General features: G+C 51.5%; 1 protein-coding gene across 1 annotated transcript in view; it reads right to left on the reverse strand.

The window, feature by feature from the left end:
• The window catches only part of PSD2 (pleckstrin and Sec7 domain containing 2), a 46,072-nt gene extending 26,075 nt beyond the window's left edge, over positions 1-19,997 (reverse strand). Inside the window, exons 1-8 of the mRNA XM_086470729.1 lie at positions 19,555-19,997; positions 14,284-14,772; positions 13,579-13,686; positions 12,706-12,900; positions 7,917-7,997; positions 7,240-7,352; positions 3,195-3,253; positions 1,043-1,045 (exon numbers count right to left, since the gene is read on the reverse strand). Coding sequence (XP_086326855.1) covers positions 1,043-1,045; positions 3,195-3,253; positions 7,240-7,352; positions 7,917-7,997; positions 12,706-12,900; positions 13,579-13,686; positions 14,284-14,772; positions 19,555-19,997 — 1,491 coding nt within the window. The remainder of the gene's footprint in view (positions 1-1,042; positions 1,046-3,194; positions 3,254-7,239; positions 7,353-7,916; positions 7,998-12,705; positions 12,901-13,578; positions 13,687-14,283; positions 14,773-19,554) is intronic.
• Between the last annotated feature and the right edge of the window lie 1,413 nt (positions 19,998-21,410).

The following is a 21,410-nucleotide window of genomic DNA, read 5'->3' on the forward strand; positions in this document are numbered from 1 at the left end:
CATCTCAAGCTTTGTTCAGTGGTCATGAGAGATGCTGGCCTGCTTTTTGATCAAACGCTAAAGCTTGTCACATTACACTGTGACTCCAGAAGCCAGGCTCTGCTGAAGTACCAAAAAGCAACTACGAGTGCTGGTGATGCATAGGTGTTCATTTGTCACTGTCCTTCTGTGGCCAGCAGATCTGAACGAAGGATAACATTGATGGATGAAAAAGAGCCACCGCAAAGCTGTGTCTCCGAGGGGCAGAGATGGAGCAGAGGAGTACTTACTTTGTCATAAGATCTCCTGGAGCTCAAACAGCACCAGCAGAGCAAGGTAGAGAGTTGCAACAACCTGGATTATACTACAAGGCTTGTAATGTTTGTTGGTGACTGCTGGCTTTTAAACACCAACTCCAGGTGCTTCTATGAAAATGTAGTGTCTCATTTTAAAGACAGGAAGGTCTTCTGGACAGTTTTGAAACAGGGTCTGAGTGCACCTGTGGTAGAAAATCAACAGTACTAAGGCAAAACCCCAGTGTGGCCAGATGCAAATCTCACGTTTTAAAGCCAGACTCATTACTTTTACGCCTTGCCTCAATATATTTGCTGGCCACTGCTGGAATGGTGAACTAGCCCATTCTAGAGACACTGCTGTAGGGAACTGCCCCTTTAGAGAGACACATCAACCCCCCTTTCCTAACCCAAGGAATTTCCCACTCCATGGCAATGCACAGTAAAACACTGGAACACACACACAATATTAAAAAAGGAAATGCAGTAAAAAGTGATATGCGGTATCATGACAGCATCTTTAACAAAAAGGGGTGACAGATCAAGTCACACAATCCCAGGCACACTGCAATTTATGGAGGTTTCTTTACACAGGGAGGTTTTCATGTGGTGCATATCAGCTGCTAATGGGTTGCTAAGTAGTGAAGGACACTGCACAACCACTTAGGAATCCAGACAAACAAAAATCCTTTTTTTTTTTTTTTTAAACACAGAAAAAACAAGTCAAATGCCAGTGCTTTAAAGCAGAACACTAGAATGACTGCACTTACCACCTGGTAAAGGGTTAAAGAGCAGAAAGAGAGGTTCCAGGAGCAGAAGGAAGAAAAAAAAAAGGAGGAGAAGGAGAAGAAGAAATTAATGTTACACATGCAGAAAAATAAAGAGAAGATTTTTTCAAAGAAAAGCTCAGCATTTCTTCACCTAATTTGTAGATTTTAAAAGCTATTTTTTCTTGCCTAGATAGCATGAGATAATTTCTTCTTACCAGGCCTCTTAGCCAGCTTGTCAATGAAAAATAGAAATGGTAAGGTTTTGGAGGTTTAGGGGTTTTTTGGTCTTTTCAATAATGCCTACCTTCCCAGAGACAAATTTTGGATTTTTTTTTAATCAAAAAAACTTAAGACAAAATAAGGTTATTTTGGAGTGAAGTTGCACAGTTTGCTTTTTGCCACAACGCTGCTTTTGCTGTTGCAGGAAATCATTTGAAGAAAATATTTCCTTGGCTCCAACCATTTCAGCTGAAGGATGAATGCTTTGTGAGACCCTCCCGGGTACCGGCCCCACTGCTATCCCACCACGTGCAGAGACACAAGTTACTGGCCACTGTGTGGGTGGGGATGGACCCAGTGGCCAGTGTAACACTGGTCACAGGCTGCGTGTTCCCCAAAGGATGAGGTCACGGCAGCTGTAACCAGTTTGGTGCAGGCCACTGCACATCGGGAAAGGATGCTCTTGCAGAGACCACTAACTCCCTTCACCAATTGCTGTGTTCAAACCTTGCCACTGTCATGAAGGCAGTATCTGTGCTGTAAGGGTGGGAAGGGTCTCCCAGCTGGACTGTCAGGATGTCACCAGTGAAGCTGGTGGCCTTTGCATCTTTGCCATCATAGGTGAAGAGCACTCACGTAGTGTCCTCTTCCCACGCCCACCGAAAAAGGCTCCTCTCAAAGATGATTATAAACCACTAAGCAAAAAAAAGAGCTAGTTTGTGGTCTACTGTTCTCTCATTAACAGACTAATGAAGAGAAAATCAGGGCAAGCCTCTGCAGATGCACAACAAACTGTTACCAGCTGGAGGCAGAAGAGGACTCTGATGATAAAACTTGGAAATCATGGGCCTGTGGGGCAGAAAAAGGGTGTGTAGGTTTCACATGCACAGGCTGCTCTAACAAGCCATCCCCCTCATGCCCCCTCCATCTTCACACAAGTTCTGGGAGTCCGTAGTTCCAGGTCTGAGCTCTCAGAGGGGCTATGAAAGAAGGTACTTCAGTGACCTGAGACTTGAGGAGCCCCTCTACCCCTGGAAAGGGGACACAGCCATGCTCTATGCCTGCACCATAAGGCTGGAGAGCAGGGAGAAGATCTGGGTCAACGGTGCCTACCACAGCACCAAGCAGGGCACAGAGTCCATGCATACTTCCACATGTATGCTACGGCAGGGGTCTCCAAGGGTATACAATGTCCCATTGCTGTCCCCTACACCCAGTCACATCTCCCCTCTGCAGTTATTTTTCCCCCACTCTGCTCTGCTCTCTACACTCTGGTTGACCTTTGCTAGACAAATCCTGAAAGAGCCTCTAAAAGGTGGTTAGAGATCTTCTTACAGCCTCTGCTGTTTTCCAACCACACCTTTGGGCACTGAGCTCTGCTCACCCTTCTCTTTGCCCAGAGGCCCCTCAGATATGAAACTCTCCAGTGGCTGCCTGTTATGTCCTGGGGAAAAGGAACAACTGGGACTTACTTCACGTTTTGGGAAGGAAAGATCAAATCTAGACCTGTATGAAAGCACTGACTGCTTCGCAACAGTTTCTGGGATGAGGGGAGCCTCAGGTGTCAGCACTGCAAGAAACAGCAGCACAATTGGTGCTATTGTTTGCCAGCGCCACAGAGACTGGTGGTGAAGACCTCTCCATGAGACCTCCTGGGACAGGGCTGATGCATGCAACACATCCTGGGAAGAAAGCTGAATTGCTTGCGCCTGTTTAAGATAACTGATGTCAGCAGGAGATATGTCTTTGGCTTGACTGTGGAGCGACACTAAGAGGACTGTCCCCAGGTCTAGCACCCAAAATTCACCCTGGAGCTGGTCAGAGTACTCTCTGCCAACCTATCTCGATTTTCCAGCAACACATCCTGCATCAGGGGACAGACCTCTATACTGGGAAGGAAAAAAGGAAGGTTGCATTTCCAAGTACTACTTACATGGCCATGAAGGTCTGTGTTTAGCAGCATCAGGGCACAGGTGAGCGTATGAATCCCATCTGAAACACAAAACAGTGAGACAGCTATGATTACTCCCCTTCTCACGCAGTTTCGGTGTTTGTTGCTGTGGCAGCCCACCCATTGCAAACCAAGGCTAGTCGCTACGTCTGGGGACCTTGAAGAATACCTGTTTCCCTCAAGTGCATGAGATGATAGTTTTTAAAAAAAGATATCCTCTTTTCCCTCAAACTTTACCTTTTCCTGAAACGATCACCAGGGTATTGGCTTTAAAGCAATTTTGTCCATGGCTTTCTAGAGACCAGACTTTCTGCTGAGTCTTCCTCCATATCCATTTTGTGCTGATGGCATTGCAGAATGGGGCAGAGGCCCTGGCCAACAGAACTAGTTTGCCCCCAGTTGATCACAGTCACAGGAGTTTGTCATCATTCCCGGGCAGCCTGTAAGCTCTCGATTTGTTCAGCAAACATTATTACTACAAATGAGTGCAGCATTTTTGGCTCTCTCACTTAATAAAACTCACATGAAGTTTTCCTTCCATTTGAGACAGCACAACACTCTCTTCTCTGCCAGGTAGCCTGGTGGCTTGCTGTAATTTCAAAACCATGCTGTGTCCTGCAGCTGTCCAAGGTCTCCACGCACCACCTCACAAGAGTGAGATCCAAATGCACTCTGACACATCAACTGGTCCTTGCAAGGACTTCACAAAAGGGATAGAGAGCACCAGGGAGGAGGCAGGGGCAGAAATACTACAGCCTTGGTCTTTGGCCTTGCTCTTGGCATGACCTGGCGCGCTCACACAGACGGGCTGCTCCACAGACCAAGCCAGACATGACACGCTGCTCCCGGCTTCTTTCCCTCAGGCACGCCGCTCTGGGAGTCGGTGCCCTAGGGCCAGGCTGTGACTTATGCCCAGGCCTGGCTGGGGAAGTGGCACTGGTCTCTTCTTGTGGGGGTAGATGCGCAGCCACGTAGAGCCAGCCACGGCCTGTCCCCATCCTGGTCAGCCACGAAACAAAGGCACCATTTGCGCAGAACAGTGACAAGCCCTGAGCAGCCCATGCGCAAGGCCAAGCTCTAACCACTGCCAGGTAAAGGAACCAAACACACGAGCCCAGGATGAAGGCAACTCAGCACGTGAGCGTCTCCCTTTCCTGGAAGAAGTATGGTCTGAGGAAGGAAGGGTTTCTCATGGGAACATCATGTATTTCTCTACGAGCGCTAACAGTCCTGGGGACATGGTGTGATGGACATTCCCCCTCAAGAGAGCAGCACTTCCTAAGAAAGATGCTTCCTTTACTTCCACAAGAAGCAGCTTTGGGCTCAGGACAATGTGCCTTCCCAGTGTGTATTATTGAGTCTCTGTGGGGGTACCGGGCTGACATCTTCACCTGGCTTTACTGTATCACTTTGGTCAGATAAAACATGTCCCACATGGCCCCAAGGTGGAGCAGGTGTCCCAAAACCTGCTATTCTCTTGCTGTTGCTGGCTCAATTGCATTCACTTTTTCTCTCAGCTCACACAGTGTCACAACACAACCATATAGTTCTTTCATGTCTGGTCTTCATCAGCACAGAAAAGCACTAATAACGTGTCCAAGACACCACCCTCTGGGAGACGAAACACCCACCCCACTCAGCAGTCAGCAAGCCAGAGCTTCTGCTACCCTTGTTTGCAGCATCCCATCATGCAAGGCTGAAGTAACCCTCAATATTGCAACAGCCATGTCTCCATCAGTGGAGGAGTTACTGAATCAGCATGTAGCAACCCCCTGAAATGTCTTAGAGGGCTGTAAGACCTTCTCAGATGCCTGACCACCTCCAGACAAAACTGCCTTGACTCCATCACACCTCTATGCCAATAGACTGTCACAGCCAGAGGTGTTTCTCTAGAAACCTGGATAATACACAGTTGGCTCAAATTTCACCTTCATGAAATATCCTTCGCAAGTTCAGGCCGGGTGCAACAAGAAGGAACTGCTTCCTGAAGAAAGGCCTTGCAATAGGTTTCTCAAATCAGCACGCATCTAGTGCATGCCTTTGCAGTATCCGCAAAAGATGTGACATGAAGGAGCCGCTTTGCTTCCCTCCATTGCATCAGCTTCAAGTGGTACCTGGATTAAAATTGTATTTTTCAAGCCCCATTCAATTCCAATATTGAGTACACCTCTGTCCTGCTTGGGACTCATTCAGCTTACAGGCCTGCAGAAAGTGGTCCTGCTCAGCCTTGTGAAATGGGCTGCCAACACCACAGGCAATGCTGTGGTCCTAAATGTCATGACAGCAGCAGCAGCAATGTGTTTCAGATCCAGTCTTCCTTATTTTTAATAGTTTTGTACTGTTTAGTGCAACATTTTCAAAACAAGTCCTACCAGCAGCAGTGACATCTCCACTGAGGGCCATGCAGTTATGGAAGTTTAACTTTCTGGCACCATTTGTGTTTGCATTAGCAGGCACCTTTCTCACAGAGCGTTCAGAACTGGGATCTAATTTCTCTTCTGAACAGCTGCTGTAGTGTGGCTCCACCGGCAGCTTCGTAACCCATGTCACCCCATGGCAAAGACGGCTTTCTGTTTGACTACTCACTGCCCTCCAAACACCCTCATGCTAAAGGGTGTGGGATGGAGTCGGAGGTCTGACCCCCATGTGCTCCAGCTCAGCCTCTGCCCAAGTTGGTGTGTGCATGCATCCACCCCCACCGGAGGTGCTAGACACCCGAGCACCAGAAGGAGAGAAAGGCTCCCAAGGCCCTTGTCTGCAAGGGTGGGAGGTGGATGCAGTAGAATTGGGGGTCACTTTGACGGGGAAGTGTTGAAGAGGGGTCAGGACTTGGCATCTGGGATATTTCAGTCAGGGACTGCGGCTGAAAATTCAGCCTGCAGATTAACGCCTGCCGGTGGAGGACCCTTCCCAGAGAAGGTGGGCTTTGGATCAGTGGGGGAGAACATCACACAAACAGAGGGAAATGAAATCTAAACCTGTATTTTATTGGGATACCACTGATAAAAGCAAAGAGGTCATTCTGTTTTGAGAATAGCGTGTGTTCAGTTAGCTTGGCAGAGGGACTGGAGGGTTCACGTGACACTAGGCACTGCCACTCGCTGGGAAGCCTGCAGGATGGAGACAAGTGGACGCTCTCAAACACAACTGGCATACTGTACACAGAAGTGGGTGGAGGAGGAATAACCGGCACTGCCATAGTGCCAGCTGAGAGCACGTCAGCAGCCTGATTTCCACCCAAGGGGGCATTTCCAGCAGATGCCTGTAAGCAGGTGTGTAAGTGCCAACGTGGGCGTGCTCATGTCTGGATGTGTGTGTGTGCACATATGTACCAGGAATGACCTTTCCCACTTAAAAATGTCAGAAGAAACTACACCTACTTAAAAAAAAAATAAACAGAGAGGGGCTGAAAGTAGCTAACAAAATCTGCAACTCCAGTGAGCCCAGAATTTTACCCAGCTGTGTTTTTTTTCTGCTGCAGTTGTAGATGCAAGGAACAAAACTGTGAGAGGCAAGCCAACAGTGTTCCCCAGTCTGCATGGAAGTGTCTTCTGCCATTCAAGCTCTTGGGCCGAGCTAGCACCAGCCACTCATTTGCCCCCTGCCAGCAACCACTTTGCAGGACAGGACTGTGGTAATTTGCAGCCCCCGAGAACCCCTCACCACTTGCCCTGAAGCTGGGCAAAGCACGGCCACTGATCCAGGGTACAGCTGAGGAGCTTGCCTTCAGCACAGCTCATGTGCGCTTAAAAGGACAACGCTCCCCGAAAGCCCACGCTCAGACCCCCAGATCCTGATCTGGCTCTCTTGGGGGGGGTCTGTACAGAACCCAGTGGCCCCAGTCCCTCCCAGGGCAAGGATAATCAGCAGGGCAGGATCTCGGAGCAAGGGCAAAGCTGCAGCCTGGCCTGCCCAGTGGGTGCTATTCAGGCCCGGCTGTGGGTGGTTGGTTTTACACTCAGGTTCTGTGACACACATGCACTGTGAGTGTGCAAGGGACACCAGAGCCAGGGAAAGAAAGCAGTACCTTCAGACGTGCTCTCTTCTGGGTTGCACTGGCAGTATCGCCGGGAGAAATGAATCAGCACCCGCTCCCGCTCCTGGGTTTCTCCCATCAGAGGGAATGCTTTCAAGAATGTCCTGCAAAAAGAAAGTGATACTTAAAGATGTCGTGGGTCAATCTGCTGGGCAGCACCCATGCTAAGGAGCAAGATGGAAAGGGGGTCCTCAGAGCAGCAGGGAAGGCCTTTGTCCTCCCCCCAGCCTGTGCACCCTCGGGCCCCTGTAGGTGCAATGCAAAGGGTGTCTATGGAGCCAGCTCCGAGTTGCGTAGGGAAACATGCTGTCAGCTGAGATCTGACCCACCTCTGGCTTGATGGCACCAGGATAGTTTGTCCATCCCCAAGGGAAGAAGATGCTCCCATTTGCTCTGATTTTGTACAGGATGGGTTTCCTGGGAAAGCTGCTCTCCACCATGGGGAAGCAGGTTGTGGGCCCTCCTGTCGAAGCCCACTTGTGGTGGCAGTACCTTGTGCCAAACGTGACACCCAAGCAAAGATTAAACGACAGCCTGGAGCTCCCCCCGGTCCCTGCTCCTACCACATGGACAGCCTCCACGGCGTCGAAGCCTGGAGGAGAAACCCACCGCGCTGCTCTGCTCTGTCCAGCCCAGGCCCTACGCGGGAGCGCCAGAGACCAGCTCACCTGAGTGCTTTGTCAAGGGTCAGGCCAGTGAAGTCAAAGAAGCTGAGATACTCCTCTGCTACCAACTTGCTAAATTCGTTACTGTAATTAAAGAGGGAGTTGTCAGCCCTTTCATCAGGGAAGAACACACTGTCTACCAGAGGAACAGCAGACTGCTGCCTCCTGGCCAGCCCAGCTCCCAGTGAGACACTGCAGATGTGAACCCAGACCCAGGGGTACTTTCCCCTAGCTTGAAATGCTGCTGGACCTCCAAAGGGCCCTAACATGCCCACAGCCTAGCACTGCGGCTTCCAGCCCTAGACACTGAGAACGAGAGATGCCTGCCCCCACTGCACCCCTCTGCTGTGCTGCCGGCCAGGCAGAGCCTCCTCCCAAACCAGCCAGATGTCCTCTGCTCACCAGGTATCTTCTCTCTTACCTAGTTCTCTTGCACTGCTGGACATGTCTCCTCCTCCTACTGCAATATTCCTGCTCCATGTCGGCTCCCATCCCACTCTCTCACCACAGCACCTTGCTTGCATTGTCAGACGGATGCTGCCGGGAACTGGAGCAGGAGAGCTCAGCTGAGATTCTGGCCCTGCTCACCCCTGAATGCTTTTCCAGAGACCATTCCCCTGCCATATTTTTGAAGAAGGCTTGAAGATGTGTTGCCTTTAAAGCCAGAATGGGTGCTGTTAAGTTCCTCTATCTACACATTTCAGGTAGTGGAAGTGCAAGAATAATCAACGAATGCTGGCGAGAAATGGGAGACGATCTCAATCTGCTCAGCCTTTGCCATATACAATTCTTTTTCCTTTTCCCCACAAAATTAAAAGCATATTGCTAAGCATTGCACACCCAGTTTCATGCCAGGACTTGTTACAGGCAGAACTCATTGCTTTTCCTACAGCATTGTTCCATCTTCTGCTGTGAGATGGATGCTGTAAAGACACTGGCATGGACGCTGTTCGGAAGCATGGCAAACAGCAGGCTCAGGCAGAGCAGTGTGACAGCTCCAGGGCAGAGGTCTAGCCTGAGTTTTGAGTGGCAGGACATAAGTATTGGTGCTGGAGTTTGTGCAGGAGACTGTTTCAAAGTGGTATGAAGCCACAAGACCTCACACTCATAAAACAATCTTATCATTTGGGATCGCTAGCTCTGGGAAAGAACGTGTCCTCACGGGCCCATGGCCCCCCTGGGTTAGTCTGTCTGAAGCAGTGACACACTGACTAGTGTGCAGATTCCTGCCAGCTTCCCAGGGAGACTTCTCCACTTCTCCTGGAACTTCACAGCAAGGTGACAGGAGAAGCAGAAGATGACCACATGTTTGTGAAGGGAGATGCCACCACATCTTCATTCCTGTGCCAAAGAACAAGCAGAACCAAGCCAGACACAGGCCTCCTCTGGGATCCTCTCAGCTCTAAGTCTGCAAAAGACCTCATGCACTGGCTGTGCCAGTGCTGGAAACTAGCCAGCGCCCTCCCTGCCACAGGTCAGGTCCCACCTCACATGTGCAGTTGTAGTCCTTCAGAAGAAAAGGTCTGATCCCTTCTCTTTGGGCACCTGTTTACCAGGTCTCCTGGGAACCTGCTTGGGCACCCTGGGCACAGGGCAACAACCACCATGTACTGCAGCGATCAACAGGGCACAGCAGTGTCTGACTCCCCCCGACCTAACCTAAAGCTGGGCTTGAAGGACTGGCCTTGCCCAAGGCTCCCTAAAGCCAAAAGACGGCATGTGGATAGCCCGGCACAGATCTTCGGTGGGCTGAATTGCTCTTGAGATGTCTCCATGGCCTACCCTGGGAGCCATACCCTAATTTACATTCCTAACTAGATCTATAGTCAGGCAGGACAAAAGATGAAGCTCCCCTTCACCCCACTCTCCCATCAGGGCAGCCTGGGAAAGCAGGGTCTTGCTGAAGGCCAGGAGGGAATTTGTGACTCCCCAGAACAAGTGGTCTGTGCCGGCTGCTGTGGTGCCAACAGTCCCCAGTCTGGGTGCCCATCACGCCTTCCTCTGTGCCTCTCTTGGTACTTCTCTGCTTGGAAAAGCTCCAGGCAGGGACTGCCAGCTCTGCCGCAGGAACCGACAGCGTTGCAGGACACCTGAAGGCAGCCAGCCCCCAGGAAGCAACAAACACCTATATTCCAGCCCCAAATGTTCTGTGATTCCGTGATCTAGCCTACGTCCATCAGGGACATTGATGGGACCCTTCACCCTGAGCTCCAGAGCCAGTTAACATGCCCCAAGCATGCCGGCAACACAGAACTCCAACACTGGCCAGGGCAAGACCACAGCCGACACTAAGGTGGGCTCAGGTGTTTGTCGTTTACCTCATTCAAGAACTGGCCTCCTCTCTCCCTGTGCCAGTCCCAGGCCCTCCTGCAGTAAGGGGTGACACTTCCACCATGCAGCTCGGACACGACAGAGACATCCCCACAAGAACAGCGAGGCGTTTCCCACGGGGACGTGTCTGGCATGCCTGCCACACAGACAGCCTCTACAGACCTTTCACCTTACACCCTAGTGTGACACTTGCTCCCTTTCCCCCGTTTGGAAAGGTCCCAGCACCAAGGGTGCTTACCGACCTGCTGGGTCACAAGCCACCCCGGGGGTAATACAGGAGCCGTGGCCTTTTCTCACAGTTTCATTCCTGCGTGGCTGGATGTGAACAGATATGGGTTGTTTTACAACCCGAGTCACACTGTCCTACAGAGCTAAGCCTGTATTGCCCAGGATCCTTTTCGTGCCATAGTCACCTGGGTCAAAAAAAAAGATTGTCCATAAGAAGTTTGGCTAAGTAAAATTCACCTCATCTCCAGGGGAGGAAAATATGCTGTGTGCCCATGCCATACTGCCCAAGGGACTCTGACAGACCCCCAGTGACGCTGAAACTGTGCTCTGCTGCCTGCTCCGTTGCTGCCTGTGTGGTTTTGTGAGCACAGTGCTCTCCTGGGAAACCCTGCAAGGAACTGCCTGGCACTACCATCTTCATGGTCTGGCAGCTGAGACAGTTCAACCTCTATCCAGCAAGAGACGCGTGAGTGTGGGTACTGATGGAGTTGAGACGATGCCACAGACCAACCCAGGAACAAGAATCTCAGAGAGTTAGTTACCAAAACACATGCTCTTCAGCGAGACGAAGTAATTTCTGGATTTGAGGTTAATTTCACAGAAATCTGTCAGCTGGAAAGAAACTATTTGGAGATATCCAACCTGCATGTCCTTGTTCATCAAGCCTTTTCTACTTGCTTGACAATGATGAATGTTTTTGGTCTCGGTTTGTTTTTTGGTTTTTGCTTGGTTCTTTTTTTAAGAAAATTGGCAATGTTCACAAAGAAAAAAAAAGGGGGGGTTAAAATGAGCTAGAATGCTTTAAAATGAGATTTTACTTTTTGCACAACCCTTCCAGCCAGCCCACCTCCTACACGGAGCTGGCCTGAAAGCATCACTTAAACTTACCCTGCTCCCACCACCGTAGGTTGGTCTTATATTAAGCAAGACCAACTTAAAACACACCTATCTCCATCCTTCTTCCTTTCCTGCTCTGCAAACTGCCTGCTTGGTCCAAGAGCCTGCAGCTCTGCTCAAGTGTTGTGCTGGGAAATGATTCAGATGCCAAAAACCCGATTGATCACAACAAAAGTTTTCTTTTACAGGCTGTGTCAATTCCCAAATGTGGGTCACCAAACAGCTTTCCAAGGTGTGAGGAATGCAGGCGTGAGTGAGGATTGTGGGAACTAGCCAAGGGACACACTCAATGCACCTCCAGAGACCCACTGCTTGAAAACTCCCCCACTCAGTGAGCTGTCACGGCAAATTTGCAAGAAAAAAGAAGGGTGTTAGACCTGCGGCAGCAGCAACCAGCCATGCACCTGCTCTAAGAATCACAGCAAAAGAGAAGAACGGGGATGTTGCCAGGTGATACAAAGAGCCTCTCTAGGAGATCATTCGTGGGCTCCTTCTGTCCCAGGACTAACTAAGCTGGGAGTCACAGACGATCCTTGGTACTGAAAGCTTGGGTATTTGCTGAGGGACAGTTGTGTTCTGCTGATCCGGACAGGAGTGAGACATTTCAAGGACATAAAAAAACCCCAGCAACACAGGTTATATCTGAGCCAGGAGAAGGATGATAGGGATTGGTGTCCTCACACCCACTGGCATCCTAAAATAATCTGTTCCTGCTACACTTATTACTGTTACTGTCTCTTAGAAATCTCTGTAACTCTCCCATTTTTGAATAAACACTTTTTATTTCCCTTCTGCCTTACTCAGGCAAATGTACCACCTGTGGTGCTCGGACCTGGCTCTCCATCAAACCCTTCATGACATCTATACAGACTGGGTCAGGAGGCACTGCAGCAAGAAGATTCCCGGGTGCAGACATGAAAAACCTGGGGACTGGCAGGGAGCCCGGTGCAGATTCAAGTCTGGATCCCAAGCCCTTCAGCCTGGAGATTGCTGTAGAGGAGGTCTCGCTGGGCCCTTACCAAACGCAGGAAGCTTGTGGGCAGCAGCTTGTGGCAGTTAATGCCCAATACACACGAGGCAACTTGTAGGATTCAGATTGTAAGGGCCTTGGGCTTGGACCAGTTTCAACTGGAAAGATCTGCAACAGCCCCAACTCCATCCAGCGAGCCGTTGCAACAGCAAGCTTGTCCCTTCCTGCCTTTGTCCTGTCCTCCCAGCACGACCAGTGCTCCCCCAGACCCTCCCCACCACAGCTGTGTTTCTGCTGGCCATGCTCAATGCTGCCATCTCAGTCAACCCCCTCACAGGGCTGGCTGCAACCCAAAGCCCCACTTACTTCTTCCCGAGCTGGCGTGCCACATCGCAGCGCTTGAAGCCTTCGAGGTTGTAGAGACGCTTGGCCAGCCTCTTGGCAGCCTCGCTATCCGCCCTGCAGCCGTTTGCCAACGTGTCCGTGCTGCCCTGGTCGAGCTGCTCCGTGCTGCCCATGTCAGAGTCGGAGTCTGACAGCGCGTCTTGCAAGCTGGCGTCGCTGTACAGAAACAAGAAACAATTCAAGGAGCAGCAAAGCAACCTGACGAAAGCCACAGAAAACGCCACATTTTGATTTCTTCTTGTCCTGACCAAAAAGTATGAAAAAGCAACAATACGCTTGTGAACTGGACGTTGGACAAACCATTTCATTTCACATCAAATGAGACAGTACAATTTAATTTCGAATTTGTAGAAAAAAAGATTGAAGAGAAGGTGACTTCTCCCTAAGAAATGAAGACACCCCGCTCAAAGCAAGCAGCCCCAACACCTTTTTAAGTTTCCTATCTCTCCATCAGTATGGAAAGGCATTGCAAGCTCTTTCAGCGCTGTGGACATTCAGGATATCTTAGGGATAGATGGTATGCGTTTCAGTTCAGATTATTTGCCGAAGATGAGCACTTCTACAAATCATGCCAATGGGCAGACCTGCTGCCACTGGTGGGCTGCTCCTCTCCCAGTTGACTGCTGGCATAGTGGCCAGCTGTCCCCACACACAACATGCTGAGCAGCCCCACTGGCACCACTTAGGTGGGGCTGCGTCCCTTTATTTTATTGCCCAAAGCCAGTTACAGCACCTATTCACGCATTTTTGGGCGGTGTGACTCACTGAGGATCTGACAGCTAGCTGGACATAACGGCCTCACTCCAGTTCTCCCATGAGCTGGCTGCTCGACACCTGGCTTCCCCGTGCAAGGAAGTGCCCTGCAGATGAGCTGCTGCCTCCCAGGGATCATGGTTTGGGTCTAAGCTGGTCCAGAGGATGAAGTCTCTGCTGATCTCCTCCCTGCCTGCAGAATAACCTTTGGGAAGGCCTCTACAGGGGCACCCAGTCCTAAGGGAAACCTTGAGGTTTCCCTGCACTTCAGAGCACATTTGGGAGTGCGCCTGAGCGCCTCCAACCTGCCGAGGGCTTTTGCAGATGTCAGGCAGACAAGGCAGTGCTCTCCCCAGAGGGGTCCCAGCTTTGCCTGCTGTAAGAACAGACAGGATTTGTGAACAGCCAGATGAATGGCAGTGCTCGCCAGAGAAAACGCGAACACAAGGCGCTAAGCTTTGGCTCTTCCTGGGCTTGCAGGGCTCCTACAGGACCGTGCAGCTTACCTGCAGTTTGGGGTCCTGGGTTTGAGAATGGAGGACAGGGTCCCACTGGGGACTGGCTGGTTTAATGCCTTGAGACTCTGGTCCTCAGCTGCAGTCCTAACCCACAAGTAGGTAAGTTTTTCCTGTTGGTGTTTGGCCTCTCTGCCATGACAGCACATGAGAGGAAACACAAGAGGAAAACAAGCAGCTCCATCTCTACTGTATCCTTTGAGCCTTGCTCCTGGACTGGGACCCCATAAGACAAGGAGCCCTTCCCTGAGGAATTCCCAGCCTGTCTTACCTGATAGAGTTAATGATCTTGGTAGCATCTTCCTCCGACCCTTCCACATGGAACCCATTTGGGATACTCTTCAAGGACAACCGGCTCAGCACGTTCTCTGACCTGCTGCTGGTAATTGAGTGCCTGAGAGGGCTCCCGAAATCCCCCTCCACTGGCTTTGCTGCTGCTTGCTCTTGCTTATCAGTAGCCATGTGGTGAAGGGTCTCTCTCTGCTGGGCTACCAGTTTCTGCTCCAAGAGCTCTGGGCTCTCCTTGACCCTTTGCTGGATCAATGGGGTGAGTGGGGCCTCAAAACTGACACAGCTGTCTGTCTCGTCTGTGAGAGAGAGGACGTCCAAAGAGTCCAGGCTGCTGTAGTATGTACCCTTCATAAGGTCAGACTCAACAATCTTCTCAAATGTTGAGCTGAACCCATCCCTGATGTCTTTGAATTGAAAATGTTCCTTGTCGTCCTCACTGCAGCTCAGCTTGGCATCTCCAGAAGCAAACCTGGACCAAAAGGGGAAATGTAGAAAATACTGTCAAGGTAATTGCTTGCACTGGAGCTAGGAGGCAAGAGAAGAGGCAGAAATGGATGCCGTGATTATAGGCCCTTGGGGCCTTTCTGTGCTATAACCTGCTTGGTTCCCAATTTTATTACAAGCTTCTAGAGTTGAAAAAGCCAAGAGTTTTATGATGAGCAATTCCAGGGGCCCAGCCAACCCTTAATTTGGTCATGCCCCAGTAAAAAGCCAGACCTCTGAACCGGAGACGTTTGCACCTGACACCTGCTACGCTGTGGCTTATGCTACACTCACGAGACCTGACAGGCCCTGACAAATAAGTTTTTGCACACTTTGGAAGTCCCCTCTGATGTTTGAGCCATCCAAGATGCTGTTTTCAAGCCTAGCTCTGCAACCACATGGGTAAATGCTTACATGAATCTGTAGACTCACATAATCCCTTGATTCCAGGAGCTCAGGGCTTAAGAAAACTGTCACCCAGTTCAGAGCTGGCCGTCCAGCAAACCAGATACAAGCAGAAATGAGTCAGACAGCAGCAGCTCTAGCCCAAAGAGCCCTCATCCTCAGGACTCCTTGTCTTTACAAATCCATCCATCCCTGCAGGGCAAACGGTAGTGCCTGGCCACGACTTTGCGTACAAAAAAGATCTCCTCTTCCACAAAGCAGGCCAAATTTCAAAAACTTCATCCCCTTGTGACAAGAAGGACTTTACAGCCTTCATTATACCCAAGAGTGGGAATTATGGACCTGCCTTGGCAGCCCGTCCCACTGTCAAACTTGTTGCAACAGCCCCCATCCCCAATGAACTTCCCATGTCCCCTTCCCTACAAAGGGTCCTCGTCCTCCCTGCACCAACGAAAACCCCTGGCCCTCTGTGGTTTCCTGAGGGTCCTCCAAGAGAGCCATCACACCACCCCTTGGCCTGCATCGCTTCACTCCCATCACCAGCACGTCTTTGTGCGGGAGCACCCATGCGGGAAGGTATGCCCTGGCCCACCCCGAGAGGTTTAGCGCACAGTGTGTGTTTCCGGGGGTGCTGCGCACTGCAGCTGTGTCTGTAGGTATTCTCCTGGGCAGCAAGTCCATCAAAAGCCACCGAGCCCTGCACCTCCTGGATATTACTTAGCAGGTCCCACATTGCCATAAGCCCAAGCCACACAACTCCTGCTCTCTCACCACACTGAACAGAATAATTTCCATTAACTGTTCACACCACGGAGCTTGTATTTTCTAACCCTTTATTTATCCCTTGAGCACAAACTTGTACAGCAGACAACAAAGCGAGAAACTCTGTGTCCCTACAAGTGAGCAGCAAAGGCTGCGGGGACAGACCGCAAAGACCAGGGCAGGAGCCATGGTCCTGGACGGGTCAGTGGGAGCCAACAAGTCAGGCACTTCACATCTCTCCTTGTGTGGTCCCAGAGAAGACAGAGCACAAAGAGCTTACACCAGCCCAGGAGAACCATTTGCATCTAATTCAAGCAAGGCCAGGCTAAGGTGGGAGACAGTGAAAGACCTCGCTCGTGTGAATGAACCTGACAACCTCCCGACAGAGAAGTGTCACACACCTACCACACCGCAGGGAAGGCAATTGCTTTACTTAAATAAGGAGCCATACATTTATTTGCATTGTAATCACAGGGTTCTGTAAGCATATTGAAGTAACTCTGGACCTAATTGTCTGTGCTGCTTTTCCCAGTCATCTCTGAAATGCTGCTTTATTGCTTACAGCAAGGCATGCAGAGCAATGCACTCGGTTATTACTGCAGCTGAACCGTACTGGATTTTTATGCACTGAGTTGTTTACATTTCACTTCTCACTGGTTAACTAGTTGTAATAAAGAACAACCTAGTTTGCTGTGTTGGTGGAGTGCGGAGTCCTGTCAGAGAAGGACAAGATAGAAATCAGGACTTTCTTGCCTATGCACCGCAAGCTTTCTGTGAAGCTTTTCTGAAACTTTATCCAATGGAATTTGAATTGCTCGATGGCTCTATGTTGCCATGGGAAGAAATGTGTGGACAAAGGCAGCGGTGCCAAACCTCCAGGTACTAACTGCATCTACAAGCCAAAGGCGAGGATTCCTCTATGAAAAGGTTTGACCGTTTTGCATGAGTTCATGGGGCTGAAAGCAGAGAATATCATTCACTGATGGAGCTCTCAGGATTGACTGCAGCAAGGCCAATGCTGGGGGCTTCTGGGTGGGTGAAAGACCTCTAGGCAACATAGCCACAAGGACAGGAAAATGAGGCTTCCACAAATGGTATATTGGCATGCCAATGGGATAAACTAGGAAGGGGGTTAAAAGGGTTCAGTTAATGCAAGCTGCAGCACAAGCACGAAAGCTTTGGCTTTATTTCCTTGACTTTGTTAACAACCATTTCCTGCACAGACACACTAACCTACCTTTAGCGGAGCAATCATCGTTTCTTCCTCCAGATACACTGTGGACTTGATGACCTTGATGACTTTTTCCCCTTTATTTCTCCATTGGTTCAGTGAGAGGAGCAAGACTCAACCACTTCTTGTAAAGTACTTTTAAGATCCAGGGACAAAACACACGATACGAGCACCAACAGGCAGAACGATGACAAGTGATTCGTTCCCTAGGAACGAATAGTTGACTACTCATCAGTAAATCACTAGGCCAGAGACAGGGAAACACCAGGTTCTCCTATATCCAGAATTGGTTGTAACAGAAACAGCAGGGGAGTAAAGAAACAACTGGGCAAACTTAGAGATGACGCAGGGTGACAGCGACTTCCTGGTGCCTCAGTCCATGTCAGCTTTGTTACTCCTGACCTACACCGATCTGGGAGAGCCAGCCAGTCAGTTATGGTCAGGAAAGACCAACTCCATGCTGTGTTTGGCCCAGCCACATTTTTCTGCCATTTAGCCTAAAGGTAGGTGGTCAGAGCACCAAGGAGCTCAAACACAGTGAGCTAACTCCATCCCTAGGGCAATAAGTGGTTTCCCAGATTTCAGCTCTGTCCCTGAAGTTTTCTAGCTGCCCTTCTCCCTTTGAATACAGTGTGTGACTTGTCCCTTGTGCATTCACCTTCCCAAAAGACCTATTTGCTATTCAAGCGAATATGCTTAGAGCATAAGATCACGGGCTGTGCATGCAGAGCCCAGTCAGGTTGCATCATCTCCAAATCCTCGGCCTGCCACTTCTCCCAGTTCATGCCTTAGTACCTTAAAATAATTGCATTTCCAGTGATCTTAGCAGCATTCAGTGACCACCCTTAGCTTCCTCTTGAACTCATAATCTCTGCCAGGGAGCCATATACCAAGCAAATATAATTCCCTTACAACCTGAGAGACTTCCAGACATCCAAGACGTGACTGCATAGCTCATAGGGCTCGTGGGACCTGCCTGGGGGTAAAGTCCTCTAGCTCTCTGGACATCAGCAGCCCACAGTGGACGCGCTTCCTCTTCAATACCTTCAACTGTGCATGTTGAAACGGTGCTGCTCCTCTTGCTGAGGGCCTTGGGTAAAACAAAGCACCAGCTTTTTATAGTAGAGCCTGTTCAACACTAGGGACGCAATGAATTAGGGACGCCTGCCGTCAGCCCACATGCTGTGTGGCTTCCCAGCTCTGCTGACACTCCTTCCTACGCTCCAGACAGCACTCTGAACATACAGCTCAGCCTGAAGCCTGCACCAGACTAAAACTAGCAGGTGATTCACAGGCCCCTCTTGGCCACCCTGCCCCTTTCACGTCTTCTCCTCTTAAGAAGGCCATGCTCCTCTGTGACAACTTCTACTGCTCTTCTCCAGCCGCTCCTGCTTGCAGCATTTCTCCCATGCCAGGGTAGGTACACAGCCAGGGCCATAAGATTCACAACAGCTACCAAGCCTGGGTGGCTACAATGCAGACCCCTAGATGATTTCTGGTGGCAAAGGGAAGCGTCCAAACTCCTCTCACGGGAAAGGCATGGGAAACACCCCACCTCATCCCAGTGCCTGGTCATTTCCCCTCAGCCTTCAACCTGCAGAGCCCCAGGGAGATCTAGGCACTTGCAGAAGCACAAAATCAGCTGCGGACACCGCACCGGTGCGAGCGTCCCCCAGCCTGGAGAGTTCTCCCGTGAAGTCCGGCTGCCAGTACAGAGGACACAAAGACCGAGGGGCATTGCACAAGTTCTGGTTTGTCTCAGGCACTTGAGAATAGGACGACACTCGTATCTCTTGTCTCACACTGCTATCCCTGCACCACTAGGCACTGGTAACACTTGCCACAGGTGCAGCAGGGAGCAAAGCTCAGTGCCTTGTCCTCTCTTACTAACGGCATGGTTCTTCGGATGCAAAGCTGTAGCCTGCTCGCCCAGGGACTGCCAGAGCAAGCCATGCTGCCAGGACCTTAGACTCTGTACCAACCTCCCAGACAAGCCTGGCTCTCCATAATCCCCAGGCTGTTGTACTCGCCCTAAGTTATCCCAGGTAGCTCTGCAGCTGAACCTCCAATTTGCAAGCGGGACACTCCCAAACTGAGCACGACCAACACCCAGCATTCTTAAGACCCCTAAAGCTTCCCCTCCGCTTCAGTGCCTCTGTGGGCAGGCAGTCTTTAATTACAGCTTTTCTGCATTTCTACCGGGGAGAAGCGGCACGAGAAGCACAGAGAGAAAAGAGCAAAAAAGCCACATTCAGCCACGCAAGCAGCTGAGGAGTTACACAGGGAGCAGAGGAACCCGAACCGAGGGGGCTTGGGAAGCAGCACCCCCCCGCCAGCGCCCAGCCGACCGCACGACGGCTCCGCACTCACCCGAGCGGCTCCTCCGGCTCGCCAGCTCCCGCCGACCCCAGCACGCCGGGCCACCGCTCCTCGCCGAGGGCCTCGCCGGGCGTCTCCCGGCCGGGGCGGCCCCTCTCCCCGCCGTCCGCGTCGCTCCGGCCCAGCACGCCGCCGTCCCAAGGCCCCAGCCCCGCGCCCAGGCCGTTCGCCAGCGCCGGCCCCTCCTCAGGGCCGCTCCCGCCGGCAGCGCCCGGCCCCCGCTCCCGCTGCCTCTCGCCCGGCGCCGTCACCCCTTCCAGATGTTCGTCCCCGCGGCCCCCGCGCTCCCCCCCCGCTCCTCGGCAGGGCTGAGCGGCGTCCCGGGGGCCGGCTCTCCCGCTGGCAGGCTCCGGAGGCTCGTCCCCGCCGGCCGGCGGCGAGCCCGAGGAATGCGGCTCCGCGGCGGGGCATGGCGGGCGGCTGCTCTCGCTCATGTTCCGCTCGTCGTCCCGGCACTCACGGGCTCCCGCCCCGCGCTCGGCTCAGGCTCGGCACTACCTACAGCGGAGAAGAAACCACGTCAGAAAGGCACGGGCTCGGCGGTAGCAAAGTGCAGAGCCCCGCGGTAAAAGCAAGGAAGGGCCGTGCTGGGGCGCGCTGCTTTTGCAAACACCGTTACTCAGCACAGCGAGGTCCGGAGTTGCTGTTGCGGCCCCGAGTCATTGGGGGCCCAGGCGCCCCCCTTCTCCTGCTGCTCCTGTAACCCCCCGCGTAGCCCAGCCTCAAGCACAGGACACCGGTGCCGCCCGGGCTGTTGGTGGCCCGGCGGTGGCAGGCAGCTGCCCAGGGCTGGGGACAGCAAGGTGGCACGGCTGCTTTTCCCAGGCTGGCTACCGGGGTTCTATTCCCAAGCACTCCCTGCCCATCAGAAACAGGAGAAATAGGAGATAGATGTCATTTCTTTCTTTCCTTTTTTTTTTTTTTTTTTACACTTCTAAGCAGCAGTGATGTGCCAACCTGTGCGAGTCTCCCTGTTGACTTTGCATTTCTGCAGAACTTCTTGTCTCCCAGAGTAACACTTCTCTTTTCCTGACACACCAGTACTGCTGAAGGGTGTCGTAAGCTGCCAGCTAAGACTCTGGCAAGAGTCTCCTTACTGAATATACCCTGGGATGCTCTCTGTAGGGCAAGGGAAGGACGCTGTATTGCAGCACATGAGACCCGTAGCTTTTTGATAAAAAGGCACCTTAGTGGCAAACATGTCCATTGATAAAAAGTTGGCAAGTCTTACAAGCACCATCCTTAGCCATGGGCAGTAGCCCCACGGTGCCGTGCAAGCTTTTCTCCATTGTAACCCCTGCAGCTACAATCAAGCACCGCCAGAAATGATCCCTTCTGGAAGCAGGAATTTCTGTATGGTGCTCGGGCTGAGCCATGATAACAGCTGATTTTGTTTTAAAACAATATCTGCCTTCACCTGGACAGGAAGCATGGCTAGTCAATTATAGCAGGCAGACGGGACCCCTGTGTTCTTTCCCTAATTCTGTTCCTGACTCACATCTCAAGCTGATCACTTAAGCTCCCTGCCTCAACTTCCCTCACTGTAAACCAGGGATTCCATCACCTCTGAGAAGCCACAAGGGTGCCCAGGTGTCAGCAATGGGCTCTGGGTGCTCTGACTTGCTGAGCTGCAGCTCTCCTTAGCGGTGAAATCACTAATTGCTTGGCCAGTCAGGGCTCTCCTCGTCGTTGGTAATGAGAGATGCTGGGCTGCAGCTGCCTCTGCTTTTACAACCCCTCACCCTGTGGAGATGTCAGCAGCCTCCTCCCTGCTGCTGATTCCTCTGCACCTGGGCAAGGAGCCAGGGAGAGGTGGGATTCAACCCCGAACACGCCTCTATGGCCTG

This window comes from Leptosomus discolor, chromosome 10 (genome assembly GCF_034619465.1).
Source record: "Leptosomus discolor isolate bLepDis1 chromosome 10, bLepDis1.hap2, whole genome shotgun sequence".
In the NCBI taxonomy this organism is placed as follows: Eukaryota; Metazoa; Chordata; class Aves; order Leptosomiformes; family Leptosomidae; genus Leptosomus; species Leptosomus discolor.